Raw genomic sequence first — 13,978 nt, 5'->3', positions numbered from 1 at the left:
ATTTCCTTTCCCATATTAGGGAAGTTTTCAACTATAATCTCTTCAAATATTTTCTCAGTCCCTTTCTTTTTCTCTTCTTTTTCTGGAACCCCTATAATTCGAATGTTGGTGTGTTTAATGTTGTCCCAGAGGTCTCTGAGACTGTCCTCAGTTCTTTTCATTCCTTGTTGTTTATTTTGCTCTGCAGTAGTTATTTCCACTATTTTATCTTCCAGGTCACTTATCCGTTCTTCTGCCTCAGTTATTCTGCTATTGATCCCATCTAGAGTATTTTTAATTTCATTTACTGTGTGTTCATTGTTGTTTCTTTCATTTTTAGTTCTTCTAGGTCCTTGTTAAATGTTTCTTGCATTTTGTCTATTCTATTTCCAAGATTTTGGATCATCTTTACTATGATTATTCTGAATTCTTTTTCAGGTAGACTGCCTATTTCCTCTTCATTTGTTAGGTTGGTGGGTTTTTTTCTTGCTCCTTCATCTTTTGTGTGTTTTTCTGTCTTCTCATTTTGCTTATCTTACTGTGTTTGGAGTCTCCATTTTGCAGGCTGCAGGTTCGTAGTTCCCATTGTTTTTGGTGTCTGTCCCCAGTGGCTAAGTTTGGTTCAGTGGGTTGTGTAGGCTTCCTGGTGGAGGGGACTAGTGCCTGTGTTCTGGTGGATGAGGCTGGATCTTGTCTCTCTGGTGGGCAGGTCCACGTCTGGTGGTGTGTTTTGGGGTGTCTGTGGACTTATTATGATTTTAGGCAGTCTCTCTGCTAATGGGTGGGGTTGTGTTGCTGTTTTGCTAGTTGTTTGGCATAGGTTGTCCAGCACTGTAGCTTGCTGGTCGTTGAGTGAAGCTGGGTGCTGGCATTGAGATGGAGGTCTCTGGGAGATTTTCGCCATTTGATATTATGTGGAGCTGGGAGGTCTCTTGTTGACCAGTGTCCTGAAGTTGGCTGTCCCACCTCAGAGGCACAGCAGTGACTCCTGGATGCAGCACCAAGAGCCTTTCATCCAGACGGCTCAGAATAAAAGGGAGAAAAAGTAGAGAGAAAGAATTAGTAGAAGTAGGAAGAAAGCAAGAAAGAAAGAAAGGAAGGAAGGAAGGAAGAAGAAAAGAAGGAAAGAAGGAAAGAAAGGGAGGGAGGAAGGAAGGAAGGAATGAGGGAAGAAAGGAAAAAAGAAAGAAGGTAAAGTAAAATGAAGTAAAATATAATAAAGTTATTAAATTAAAAAAATAATTATTAAGAAAAAAAATTTTTAAAACGAACAAAAAATACAGACGGATAGAACCTTAGGACAAATGGTGGAAGCAAAGTTATACAGACAAAATCTCATACAGAAGCATACACATACACACTCACAAAAAGAGGAAAAGGGGAAAAAATCATAAATCTTGCTCTCAAAGTCCACCTCCTCAATTTGGGATGTTTTGTTGTCTGAAGGAGGGCAGGAAGGAAAGAAAGAAGATAAAATAAAATAAAAGTTATTCAAATAAAAAATAATTATTAAAAAAAAAAAGAAAAAAACAGATGGATAGAACCCTGGGACAAATGGTAGAAATAAAGGTATACAGTCAAAATCTCACACAGAAGCATACACATACACACTCACAAAAAGAGGAAAAGGGGAAAAAATCATAAATCTTGCTCTCAAAGTCCACCTCCTCAATTTGGAATGATTCGTTGTCTATTCATGTATTCCACAGATGCAGGGTGCATCAAATTGATTGTGGAGCTGTAATCCACTGCTTCTGAGGCTGCTGGGAGAGATTTCCCTTTCTCTTCTTTTTTCTCACAGCTCCCAGGGGCTCAGCTTTGGATTTGGCCCCACCTCTGTGTGTAGGTCGCCAGAGGGCGTCTGTTTTTTGCTCAGACAGGATGGGGTTAAAGGAGCCGCTGATTCGGGGGTTCTGGCTCACTCAGGCCAGGGGGAGCAAGGGGCACGGAGTGCGGGGTGAGCCTGCGGCGGCAGAGGCCGGCGTGACGTTGCACCAGCCTGAGGCTCGCCGTGCGTTCTCCCGGGGAAGTTGTCCCTGGATCCCGGGAACCTTGCAGTGGCGGGCTGCACAGGCTCCCCAGAAGGGAGGTGTGGATAGTGACCTGTGCTTGCCCACAGGCTTCTTGGTGGCGGCAGCAGCAGCCTTAGCGTCTCCTGCCCATCTCTGGGGTCTGCGCTTTTAGCCGCGGCTCGCGCCCGTCTCTGGAGCTCCTTTAAGCAGCGCTCTTAATCCCCTCTCCTCGTGCACCAGGAAACAAAGAGGGAAGAAAAAGTCTCTTGCCTCTTCTGCAGCTCCAGAGCTTTTCCCGGACTCCCTCCCGGGTAGCCGTGGTGCACTAACCCCTTGAGGCTGTGTTCACTCCGCCAACCCCAGTCCTCTCCCTGCGATCCGCCCAAGGCCCGAGCCTCAGCTCGCAGCCCTGCCCTGGCGGGTGAGCAGAGAAGCCTCTCGGGCTGGTGAGTCCTCTGTGGGGGAATATCCCTGCTTTGTCCTCCTCACCCCTGTTGCTGCACTCTCCTCCGTGGCGCCGAAGCTCCCCCCCTCCGCCACCCGCAGTCTCCAGCCGCGAAGGGGCTTCCTAGTGTGTGGAAACCTTTCCTCCTTCACAGCTCCCTCCCACTGGTGCAGGTCCCATTCCTATCCTTTTGTCTCTGTTTTTTCTTTTTTTCTTTTGCCCTACCCAGGTACGTGGGGGAGTTTCTTGCCTTTTGGGAGGTCTGAGGTCTGCCAGCATTCAGTAGGTGTTCTGTAGGAGTTGCTCCACGTGTAGATGTATTTCTGGTGTATCTGTGGGGAGGAAGGTTATCTCCGCGTCTTAGTCTTCTGCCATCTTCCCCTCGTCCCCCAAGACCTTATTTAAATACCATCAATATTCAGTCTATACATTTAGTCTCAGTAACCAAATGCTGTATCACATGAAACATCTCCAGTTTTTTCTGTCCCTTCCAGGATGGAAGAACAGTTATAAAACCACAAAGTCAACTCAAACACAAGGTTCTTCATTTCAGGAGATGATAATGAAAAGATCCAAAAGGAATGGACCCTGGGGCTTCAAATCAGAAAAACCCTGCAAATATGAAGACAGATTAGAGAAAAAGCAGAAGAAAAACCAAAGTGTTCAGATAGTTTCAGTCACTCACAAAAAAATCTTCACTGTAGAAAGAAAACATAAAAATACTGAATTTGGCCAAAACTTCAGCCTAAAGTCAGTCCTTGTTAGGCAACAGATGGTTCCCAGAGAAAAAACCCCACCAAAATGTGAAATACAAGGAAACACCTTCAAACAGAATTCCAATTTACTTAATCAACAAAAAATCAACACAGCCGGGAAACGTTATAAATGTAGTATGTGTGAGAAAACCTTCATTAATACTTCATCCCTTCGTAAACATGAGAAAAACCATAGTGGAGAGAAATTATTTAAATGTAAAGACTGTTCGAAAGCCTTTAACCAAAGTTCAGCTCTTATTCAACATCAAATAACTCATACTGGAGAGAAACCCTATATATGTAAAGAATGTGGGAAAGCTTTCACTCTCAGTACATCCCTTTATAAACACCTAAGAACACACACTGTGGAGAAATCCTATAGATGTAAGGAATGTGGTAAATCCTTCAGCAGAAGGTCAGGCCTTTTTATACATCAAAAAATCCATGCTGGAGAAAACCCCTATAAATATAATCCAGGTAGGAAGGCATCTAGTTGCAACACATCCCTTCCTGGATGTCAGAGAATGAATTCCAGAAAGAAGTCCTATTTATGTAATGAATGTGGCAATACCTTTAAGTCTAGTTCATCCCTTCGTTATCATCAGAGAATTCACACAGGAGAGAAACCTTTTAAATGTAGTGAATGTGGGAGAGCCTTCAGTCAGAGTGCATCTCTTATTCAACATGAAAGAATTCACACTGGAGAAAAGCCTTATAGATGTAATGAATGTGGAAAAGGTTTCACTTCTATTTCACGACTTAACAGACACCGAATAATTCATACTGGTGAGAAGTTTTATAATTGTAATGAATGTGGTAAAGCCTTAAGTTCCCACTCAACACTTATTATTCATGAAAGAATTCATACTGGAGAGAAACCATGTAAATGTAAAGTGTGTGGGAAAGCCTTCAGACAAAGTTCAGCTCTCATTCAACATCAGAGAATGCATACTGGAGAAAGACCCTATAAATGTAATGAGTGTGGGAAAACTTTCAGGTGTAACTCATCCCTTAGTAATCATCAGAGAATTCACACAGGAGAGAAACCATATCGATGTGAAGAATGTGGGATATCTTTTGGCCAAAGTTCAGCTCTTATTCAACATCGAAGGATTCATACAGGAGAGAAACCCTTCAAATGTAATACATGTGGGAAAACTTTTAGACAGAGCTCATCACGTATTGCCCATCAGAGAATTCATACTGGAGAGAAACCCTATGAATGTAATACATGTGGGAAACTTTTCAATCACAGGTCATCTCTTACTAATCATTATAAAATTCATATTGAAGAGAACCCCTAGAAAGTAGGTTTGCATGTGTGAAATTCTGAAACCAAAGCTCATCAGAATACATGAAAGTGATGTAATAAATGTAATGGATATGAAAAGCCATTCTATGATTTAGTCATCAAATAATAAATTCCAAGGATAAACCTATGTAATAGATAATGAGGAAAGTGGAAATTGTTCAGTCCTATCAGACACTTTATAATAACCTAAAATGAAGAATTCCTGACTGGAGACATTGACTTTGGGCATTTGTAAAATAATTGTTTTCTCTACAGCATCATATGCTGCATATCATATGTAATTGTTATAAACATCTGGGTGATGAAGGGAAGTGTGCACTGGATTTCCTGTTAAACTGTAAACTGTTAATACTTCTTAAAAAATAACTGACATTGTAATAGTATATAAAAGATGTGGTCAAAGAAATTATACATTTTTAGAGAAAAGGACCAAATAAAAGATTAAAATGAATTGTAAACTACCTCTCACTTTCTGGGGTTTGTCCTTTTCCTGACTTGATGCCAAACTTTGTGCATGGATTTCATTTAAAAATAGAAATAAAAGTGTTCTCTTCCTTTGTTCTTCTAGTAATTGCTGTGAATTGAAAATTTTCTACCCAATTTTTAATTCTGTTCTCAGAATTATTTTTTTTTGCTCTGAAGTCATTTATTATGAAATTATACATGCTATATACTGTGAGCTGTCATCTTAAGTATATTAAATGGAAAAATAAGTGATTTTCAAGTTTAAGGCTATTAAATGTATATTTAATATATATTATACATATATATTTAATAACATATATTCTAAATTCACAACAGAAGGGACTGTCAAAAGTAGTTTAATGAATCTAGCATATGTGCCAAAATATTGAAAGGTACATCAATCACTTCATGAAATAAAGCGTATGTTTTTCCTACTTGGTGTTCTGTAGTGTCCAACAGTTTTAAGAAAACAAAAGGAGTAATTTATAAACAACTCAGTAGTTTGGTTGTTTGAGTCCCAGCTTTGGGGCAAGTACTATACTGCACACTGGGAATTTTAAGAAAAAAGTCACAGGCCTTCAAGAAACCATGAATGGAGGAAAAGGGATGGAGTTAAGAGACTATCAGATGAGTAAAGCAAATTATTATGTCACTGTATGTAAGTGTGGTTGTTTTAACAGGCAAATAGATAGGTTGTGACAATATGTTGCAGTGCAGGAATGTTGTAGAGATTTAGACATGATGAAGGAGAGATTGAATGTAACCAAGGAAACCTGGTGACATCAGAGAAAGCTTTCCAGAGGCAATGATGCCTGAGCCAGGTTTTGAAACAATAATAAGAACTCTCCAGAGGATGAGATAAGCATTCCAAATAGGAGAGGTAGAGGTGAGTAATACCATGACACCTTTATGGAAACTCAAGTATAGAACTAATGAGCAGGAGAATGGCAGGTGTTAAAGTCTGAGTAGAAGGCAGAGGCCAGATAACAAAGGGCCTATTTGCCATGAAAAGTTTGGATTTTATCCTGAAATTGATGAAGTCAGTTAAAAATGTTAAGCAAGGAACATCGTTCTGGCAACGATGTGTAGAGGGTGTATTTAGTATATATTAAAGCTGTATAGACTGATGCCTAGAAATCTGGGCTATGGTAATTCAAGTGATAGGTGAATGAGAGTCCAAACTCAAGCAGGGACAGCATATATGGAGAACAGGAGACAAGATAATGTATTAGAAATAAGACATGGTGTTCACAAGCAAACAGATGAGGTTGGTGAATGAGAAGGCTAAGCTGACTCGAAGGTAGGGTTGCCAGGTATCCTCTGTATACTGGATATGTCTTGTATTGAATGATTTTGAACTGCATCCTGTATTGATTTTGTCAGGTCACCCTTATTGTAATCAGTTGTGCTTTTACCCAATAATGAAAATCGAGCAGTTGAAGCTATTTTTCTGCTTCAATAATTGGCACTTAAATTACTTAGGTAGCAATGCTAGCTGAAAACTATAACTCCACAAAACTGAAACAGTCCCTTATAGTCTCTCTCATATTTTTGGCTGAGGAAAGACCAAAGTTGGGGGGCGGAGTGGGGGTAGGAGAAGGTAAATGAGAATTGAAAGTCTTCCATATTAAAGAAAGGAAAAGATTTCTTTTTGTCAAAGTCTCAAGTTGTAAGCAAGTAATCACCATTAATTAGAGATTACTTTGGATCAGTACACATGCTCTGAAAATCAACAGTGGCCATGCTTCTGACAGTTAGCAAATTAAAGAGACTTCAGCTTCTGAAAGCCAGTTTGTTACGATCCCATGCCTATAGACAAGTCAGCAGATACCTCACTCCAGTGACCATACTTCTGAAAGTATGCCAGTCAATAACAGCCTTATTTCAGTGATCACACTAACATAATTGAAAGTCTGTCAATCCAGTAAACACTCCTGCTTCTGAAAATCCACCAATCCTTGAACCAAGCTTCCCAAAACCTTGTATGAGATCAGCTGTGGCTTTCTTTGGGGAGGTTCTTCCTTGCAAATATAGCTCTCGCTTGCAGCCATACATGAAGTTCACCTTTTCTGCATCACATATCAAAGTTCAATTTATTGTTAGTTTGTAACAACTTCTACAGTTCAACCCCAATTTACTGTTACAACTTTAGCCTCGTGAGTGACAAACATAATAATGATGCCATGAGACTATCAAATTCAATATTTTCAATTCCTGTGGTGTTTGCTATCATCTAGTATTTGAATCCCAAATGCAAATGTAAATTCATGATTAATTTTTAGAACATTGGTTATCTATTAAATGAGGAAAAAAATCCTTTTGAAACCTTTTCCACAGCATGAAACTGTTCATTCAATATAAAAAAGTGATAGTCATTTATAAACCAGTATCTATTAACAGCTAAACCTAAGAGATATATGATTATCTCAGCTATAAACAGATAAAATAAATTTTCTAATTAAAACAAATTCGATGAAAATAATCACAGCAGAAGTTCTAATGACTGTCCACATTGTGTATCATCATTATCAATCTTTTCAGCATAAATGATCAAACATACCAGGAGTATTTTCTGATTCTAAAATTGGAAACAAATTTTAAGTGCCAGGTTAAAATGCTGCAATAATAAAAAATGTAATAGCTCTATTTACTATTACAGAGATTATTAAAGATCTAAAATGCCTTGTCTTTTTACAACACAGCCCAAGATGCAAGTAATCACAATACTGAAAAAAAAATTCCCTTTGCTTGTATGTTCTTCTCGTGAAAAAGTCTTGCTTAGAAGGCTGCTGCTCACTGATTGAATTAATAAGTGTACTGCTTTTCATAGAGATAATACAAATGCAAATTATGGTGGATGTGCAAAAGTGCAAACAATTTATTCAAAGTTGAATCAAAGTGTAATGGATTTTATGCAGGGTGTTGGCTATCTTGCCCATATTCTGCATTTCTGCATAATTCTGCATAGACAACACGTGATATTCTTTCTGTTGACACTGGAGTGCTTATTGTGAAACTGTTGTATTACTTCAGCATTTAAACATTTGAGCAGTTAAAGAATTTTTGTGATTTTGTTTGCATTTCATAATCTTCAACTTTCTAGCATTCAAAAACTTGTTTGGACTTCCTGTTTCAGCTATGACATGTAAACAGCTTGCAAGTGATCGCTTGTATCCTTACAACAAGAAAAATTGGGGCAGCCTGAAAATTAGTGACTTTTCTTTTATCTTCCTGAGAACTGAGGTTGGTGGGCAAATTGCAACGCTGAAATCTGGAGAGACAGGCATATCCAGAAAGATATAGCTGAGATCTGCTCACCTGGAACAGAAATTACTGGAGCCATAAACTGGTAGAAATATTTAAATGCTCATTTTGATAAATTGCTGAAGGTTGTGTGGACTGTCTTGAGAGTGAGAAACTCCTGGGGGGCCACAGTCTTAAGAGTCCCCCACATTTCCATTGTCATTAGATCCAGAAACCCGGTTGGATTTGCGTGGTGGCGACCTGAGAAATATTCCCTCAGGGCTCTAGTGGAGGAAGGGTAACCATTGTGAAATACACTCAGAGTCTTCTCCACCAAAAATGCCTACTCTCCTGGGGAAAAGAGTTTCTCAGAGTCTTGTGCTAGCTGAGGTAAGGACATTCCTCCCACTTTAGGCCCCTCTAACCTTCGTGTCTCACTAAGGAGGAGAAAACAGTCAAAGAGATGGGGTTGGGGGGGGATTCAAGGAAAAAGATTGGGAATGCTGCAACTAGAGGAGGGAATATAGGGCAAGGAGCTTGGGAAAAAGCTATACCACCAGATAAACATTTGCTCTAGACATAGGCCTACTAAGACTGAGATTTAATTGGAAGATTATAGAATCCTCCTCCCCAACCCCTACTCCCACCCCCACAGCTTGCCAACACACCAACAACACTGGATTACAGCAGAAAGAGAGATACAGACTCTCCTTGAGGAGGAGTGTTTAGGGAGTGTTTAGTGTTTTGTCAATAGTGGAGACAAAAACAAGGATACTAGAGGAATTTGAAGTCTCTGGCACCTATGGTTGCCTAACTCCTAGCCAAGTTAACTAAATCTAGCGGGATAAAGCACCATGAACATGTGGGATTTATCCCAGAAATTGAAGATGTGTACAGCATAAGAAAAGCAATCAATATAATACATTGCATTAGTAGAATGAGGGCAAAATACACACACACACACACACACACACACAACCATCTTGATGCAGTAAAAGCATTTCACAAAATGCAAAATCCAATCATGTAAAATTACTGAACAAGCCAGGAATAGAAGGGAATTTCCTTAACATGATAAAGTACAGTAATGAAAAATCCACAGCTAACATCATATTGAATAGTGAAACACTGACAGCTTTCCCCCTAAGATTAGGAGCAAGACAAGGGTGCCTGATTTTGCCACTTCTATTCAATACTGTACTGGAAGTTGTAGTCAGAGCAGTTAGGCAAGGAAAAGAAATAAAAGGCATCCCAATTAGAAAGGAAGAATTTTCTCAATTTGCAAATGACATGACTTTATATATAGAAAAGCTGAACAACTACCAAAATTCAATTAGAACTCATAAATGAGTTTAGCAGTGTTTCAGGATATAAGATCAACATGTAAAAATCAGTTTTATTTCTATATGCTAGTAATAGAAAATTTAAAAGGAAATTAAAGCAATTTCATGTATAATAGCATCAAAAATGATAACATACTTAAGGAGAAATTTAACCAAGTAGGTCCAAGACTTGCACACTGAAAACTACAAAACACTGTTGAAATATATTAAAGAAGACCTAGACCTAGACCTAAATAAATGGAAAAATATTTGATATTCATGGATTGGAAGACATAGTATTGTTAAAATACTACCAAAATGATTTACAAATTCAATGCAAATCACTATCAAAATTCCAATAGCGTTTTTGCAGAAGTGGAAAAGCAGATCCTAAAATTCATATGCAATTGCAAGGGATCCCACATAGTGGAAATAATTTAGAAGAAGAACAGTTTTGGAAGAAGAACACTTCCCAGATTCAAAACTTACTACAAAGCTACAGTAATCAAAACAATGTATTGTTTTTGTTATGTATTGTATTTGTTATGTATTGGCATATAGAAAAACATATAGCTCAGTGGAGTCAAATTGAGAGCCTACATATCTATGGTCAGTTGATTTTTGACAAGACTAAAAAGACCATTCAATGGGGGAAAATATAGTCTCTTCAATGACTTGTGCTGAGACTACTGGATATCCACATGCAAAAGAATGAATCTGACCCATACCTCACAACACATACAAAAATTAACTCCAAATGAATCAAAACCTAAATGTAAGTGCTAAAACTATTTTAAAAACTATAACATTCTTAGAAGGAAACATAGGTGAAACTGCATGACGTTGAATAAGGCAACACTTTCATAGATATGACACAAAACACAAGCAAACAAAAATTCAATAAATTGAACATCATCAAAATTAAAACTTTTGTGTATCAAAAGACACTATCAAGAGAATTAAAAGACAACTCACAGAATGGAAAAAGATATTTGCAAATATTTTCTAAAAGCCTCATGTCTGAAATATTTTTTAACTCATAATCCAAGTAAAAAACACAATCCAATTAAAAAGGGGCAAAGTAATTGAATAGACATTTTCCTAAGGAAGATATACAAATAGCTAATAACCAAATGAAAAGATGTCTGTCATCATTAGTCATAATGCAAGAAATGCAAGTCAAAACCACAACGAGATATCATATCACACCCATTAGGATGGCTATTTTTTTTAATAACAAATGTTGGTAAGGATGTGGAGAAATTGAACCCTTTGGCATTAATGGTGGGAATGTTAAATGGTGCAGCTGCTGTGGGAAACAGTTTGGTGGTGTTAAATACAGAATTACCATAAACCAAGAAATTCAACTCCTAGGTATATACCCAAGAGAATTGAAAACATTTGTTCACACAAAAACCTGTTCACAACTGTTCATAGAAGCACTATTCACAATAGCCAAAAGATGGAAATAACCCAAGTATCCATCACTCAATGAATGGATAAACAAAATATAGTATATCCATACAATGAAATATTATTCAGCAAGAAAAAGGAATAAAATGCTGATACATGCCACAACATGGATGGATCTTGTAAACATTATGCTAAGTGAAGGAAGCCAGACACAAAGACCACGTATGATTCCATTTATGTGAAATATCCAGAGTAGGCAAATCCAAGAGACAGTAGATTAGTGGTTTCCAGTGCTGGGGAACAGATGAATGGGGAGTGACTGCTTAATTGGTACAGGGTTTTCTTTGGGGGATGATGAAAATGTTCTGGGGCTACATAGTGGTGAGGGTTGTGCAAAAGTGGTTGTGCTAAATGTCACCAAATTGTGTTGACTGAAAACAAATAGACTGCCAGATATTTCTCCAGAAAAAATAGGTTTATTCAGCAGAGAATTACAATTCAGGGTCTGCAACCATGGCAAGTCACATGCAAGTCCCCCAAATAGAGAAGTAGAACTCAGACATCATCTGCTTCAATTCTGGGAAATCTTTACTTTCAGGTCACCAGATGATGTGCAGGTCCAGCCAGGGTGGGAATTTTAGAGTCTTCAGTAAGACTGGGTTGTTATTTGGTCCAAACCAGAGCATTCTCTTGTTATCAAAAAAATTATTGAATTTCCAATCTTGTTTTTCCTTTTCTGAGGCCAATTGTTGAAATTCTCTGGTCCAGTTTTCCTCAGTTATCATTTGGGGAAATGTCCCTTTGGACCATGACAGAGGTTTGGCTGGTTTTGGTCCCTTTAATAGCAGCATTCCTTGTGGAAATGTCAGTGAGATAAATTTCCCTTAGCTTCTAGAGAGTCAAGTTTAGAATGTCCTGAAATCTTAATGGCTAAAGTGGCAGGTAAAAGTGTTGCATCCAATAACACCTAAACATAGGGGCCATTTTAAATTTCATTTCAGCTGGAAGTAAAGAAACCATGTTGCTTCTACAACATTCCAAAAGCATGAGCTACACCAAAAGCATATCTACTATCAGTATAAGTATTGGCAATTTTTCCCTTGGCTAAAGTACAGGCCTGTGTAAGAGCTCAAGCCTGTGTAAGCCTATTAGGCTGAATTACCCATAAGTAAAGACGCTGCCTCAACAATCTCAAAGGAAGTTGCAGTAGAATACCCAGCACGATATTTGCCACTGTCACCTTTTAAATAAGAACCATCAGTGAACCATGAGAAACCACTGTTACCCAAAGGAATTTCCTGCAAATCATCAAGTGGAGTCAAGAGGAGGTTCTTCAGGGCTTCCCTGGTGGTGTAGTGGTTGAGTCCGCCTGCCAATGCAGGCAACATGGGTTCGAGCCCTGGTCCAGGAAGATCCCACATGCCACAGAGCAGCTAAGCCTGTGTGCCACAACTACTGAGCCTGTGCTTTAGAGCCAGTGAGCCACAACTACTGAGCCCATGTGCCACAACTACTGAAGCCTGCGCTCCTAAAGCCCATGCTTCACAAGAAAAGCCACCACAATGATAAGCCCGTGCACCGCATCAAAGAGTAGCCCCCGCTCACTGCAACTAGAGAAAGTCCTTTCACAACAACGAAGACCCAATGCAGCCAAAAATAAAATAAATTTCTAAAAAAAGAGAGAGAGGAGATCCTTCAGCATTAAGCAGTTGTGAGGGACTTCATTGGTGATGATGGAGGGGAAAAGAGTAGTAGTGATAAGGTTATTACAACATAAAAGAGTTATATGAGGAGCAGTTAACAAAAGGACTTCATAGGAGGTGAGGTGGCTAACTGAGAAATGTTGAGTGTGATGAGAATTCAGGAGGGCTTCTACTGCATGAGGTACAAGGATGATCAAAGGGAATCCCACAATGATTTTCTTGGTGGCCTCAACCAAAAGGACAGTGGCTCTAATGGCTCTAAGGTGTGCCACAGGGTCCACCTGCTGGCTGTAATACCCTATGGGTCAATGGTAGTCCCTGTGTTTTGGGGTGAGTATCCCAAGGGCATTCCCTTCCTTTTCATATACAAAAAAGAAAAAGAGGATCTGATAACTGGGATTCCCAAGGGCAGGTGCGTTTATCGAGCTCTCATTTAAGGCCTGAAAGTTTATGCTGTTTGGCTCTTCCCATAAAACTGGGTCAGAGTTGTTGTTGAGTAAAACATACAGAGGTTTGGCTATAAGAGAGAAATTTGACTAATAAGAACCTGCTGTATAAAATAAATAAATTAAATTTTAAAAATAGAGAAATTTGGAATACACTTTCAGCAATAACTGACTAGCCTGAGAAAACCTTGCAGTCAATGCTTAGATTGGGGTTTGGGGAAACTCAGGACACCATGAAGCCTATCTGGAACTAGGTATAGCTCTTGTTCTGATATCAGATGCCCTAAATATCAAATATCATACCTGGGTTTGGGCAAATGGCAATTTTTCCTTGGCAACCTTGTGTCCCTTTAAGGCTAAAAGCTTTAGGAAGTGGGTGCTGTCTTCCTGTGAAGAGGTCTGAGGAAAGCAAAGAAGCAAATTGTCCACATGTTGCAACAAAATAGAACTTCTGGGAACTTTACATTATCCAGATCAGCCTTGAGAATTTTTGAGAAATAAGAACTCAGTAAAACCCTGAGGCATTACTGTCGCGGTGAATTGTTTTTCTTCCAAGTGAAGGCAAAAACGATAGACAATAGTCCATCTTCATCAACTGGAATATTAAAGAATGTACTGCATAAATCAAATTACAGTAAAAAATTTACATCCAGTGGGAATGGATGTTAGTAAAGTATGAGGATTAGGAACAACAGCGTGTGGAGGGATGACAATGTTGTTTATTGCTCTGAGGTCCTGAACAAACCTCCACCCTCAGCCCTTGGGTTTCTTCATTAGTAAAATAAGGGTATTGCAGGAACTATTACAAGAAATAATGAGTCTTTGAGACTTGTAATGTCCTATTATGGGCTTTATGCCATTAAAGGCTTCTTTACTTATAGGA

At 38.8% G+C, this 13,978-nt stretch overlaps 1 protein-coding gene across 4 annotated transcripts in view; it reads left to right on the top strand.

The window, feature by feature from the left end:
* Positions 1 to 5,097, top strand: part of ZNF354A (zinc finger protein 354A) — a 33,493-nt gene extending 28,396 nt beyond the window's left edge. For 3 of the 4 annotated variants that reach the window (XM_029217618.1, XM_029217619.1, XM_029217616.1), the window contains one exon: positions 2,931 to 5,097. In XM_029217618.1, coding sequence (XP_029073451.1) covers positions 2,931 to 4,495 — 1,565 coding nt within the window. In that variant the 3' untranslated portion in view covers positions 4,496 to 5,097. The remainder of the gene's footprint in view (positions 1 to 2,930) is intronic. The other variant, XM_029217617.1, reaches the window with a different exon arrangement.
* The last annotated feature ends 8,881 nt before the right edge of the window (positions 5,098 to 13,978 follow it).

Source organism: Monodon monoceros, unplaced genomic scaffold, assembly GCF_005190385.1.
Source record: "Monodon monoceros isolate NGI ecotype Baffin Bay Population unplaced genomic scaffold, NGI_Narwhal_1 Super_Scaffold_12, whole genome shotgun sequence".
Classification (NCBI taxonomy): domain Eukaryota; kingdom Metazoa; phylum Chordata; class Mammalia; order Artiodactyla; family Monodontidae; genus Monodon; species Monodon monoceros.
The sequence above is the reverse complement of the archived record's forward strand: the minus strand, read 5'-3'. Positions and strand labels throughout refer to the sequence as shown.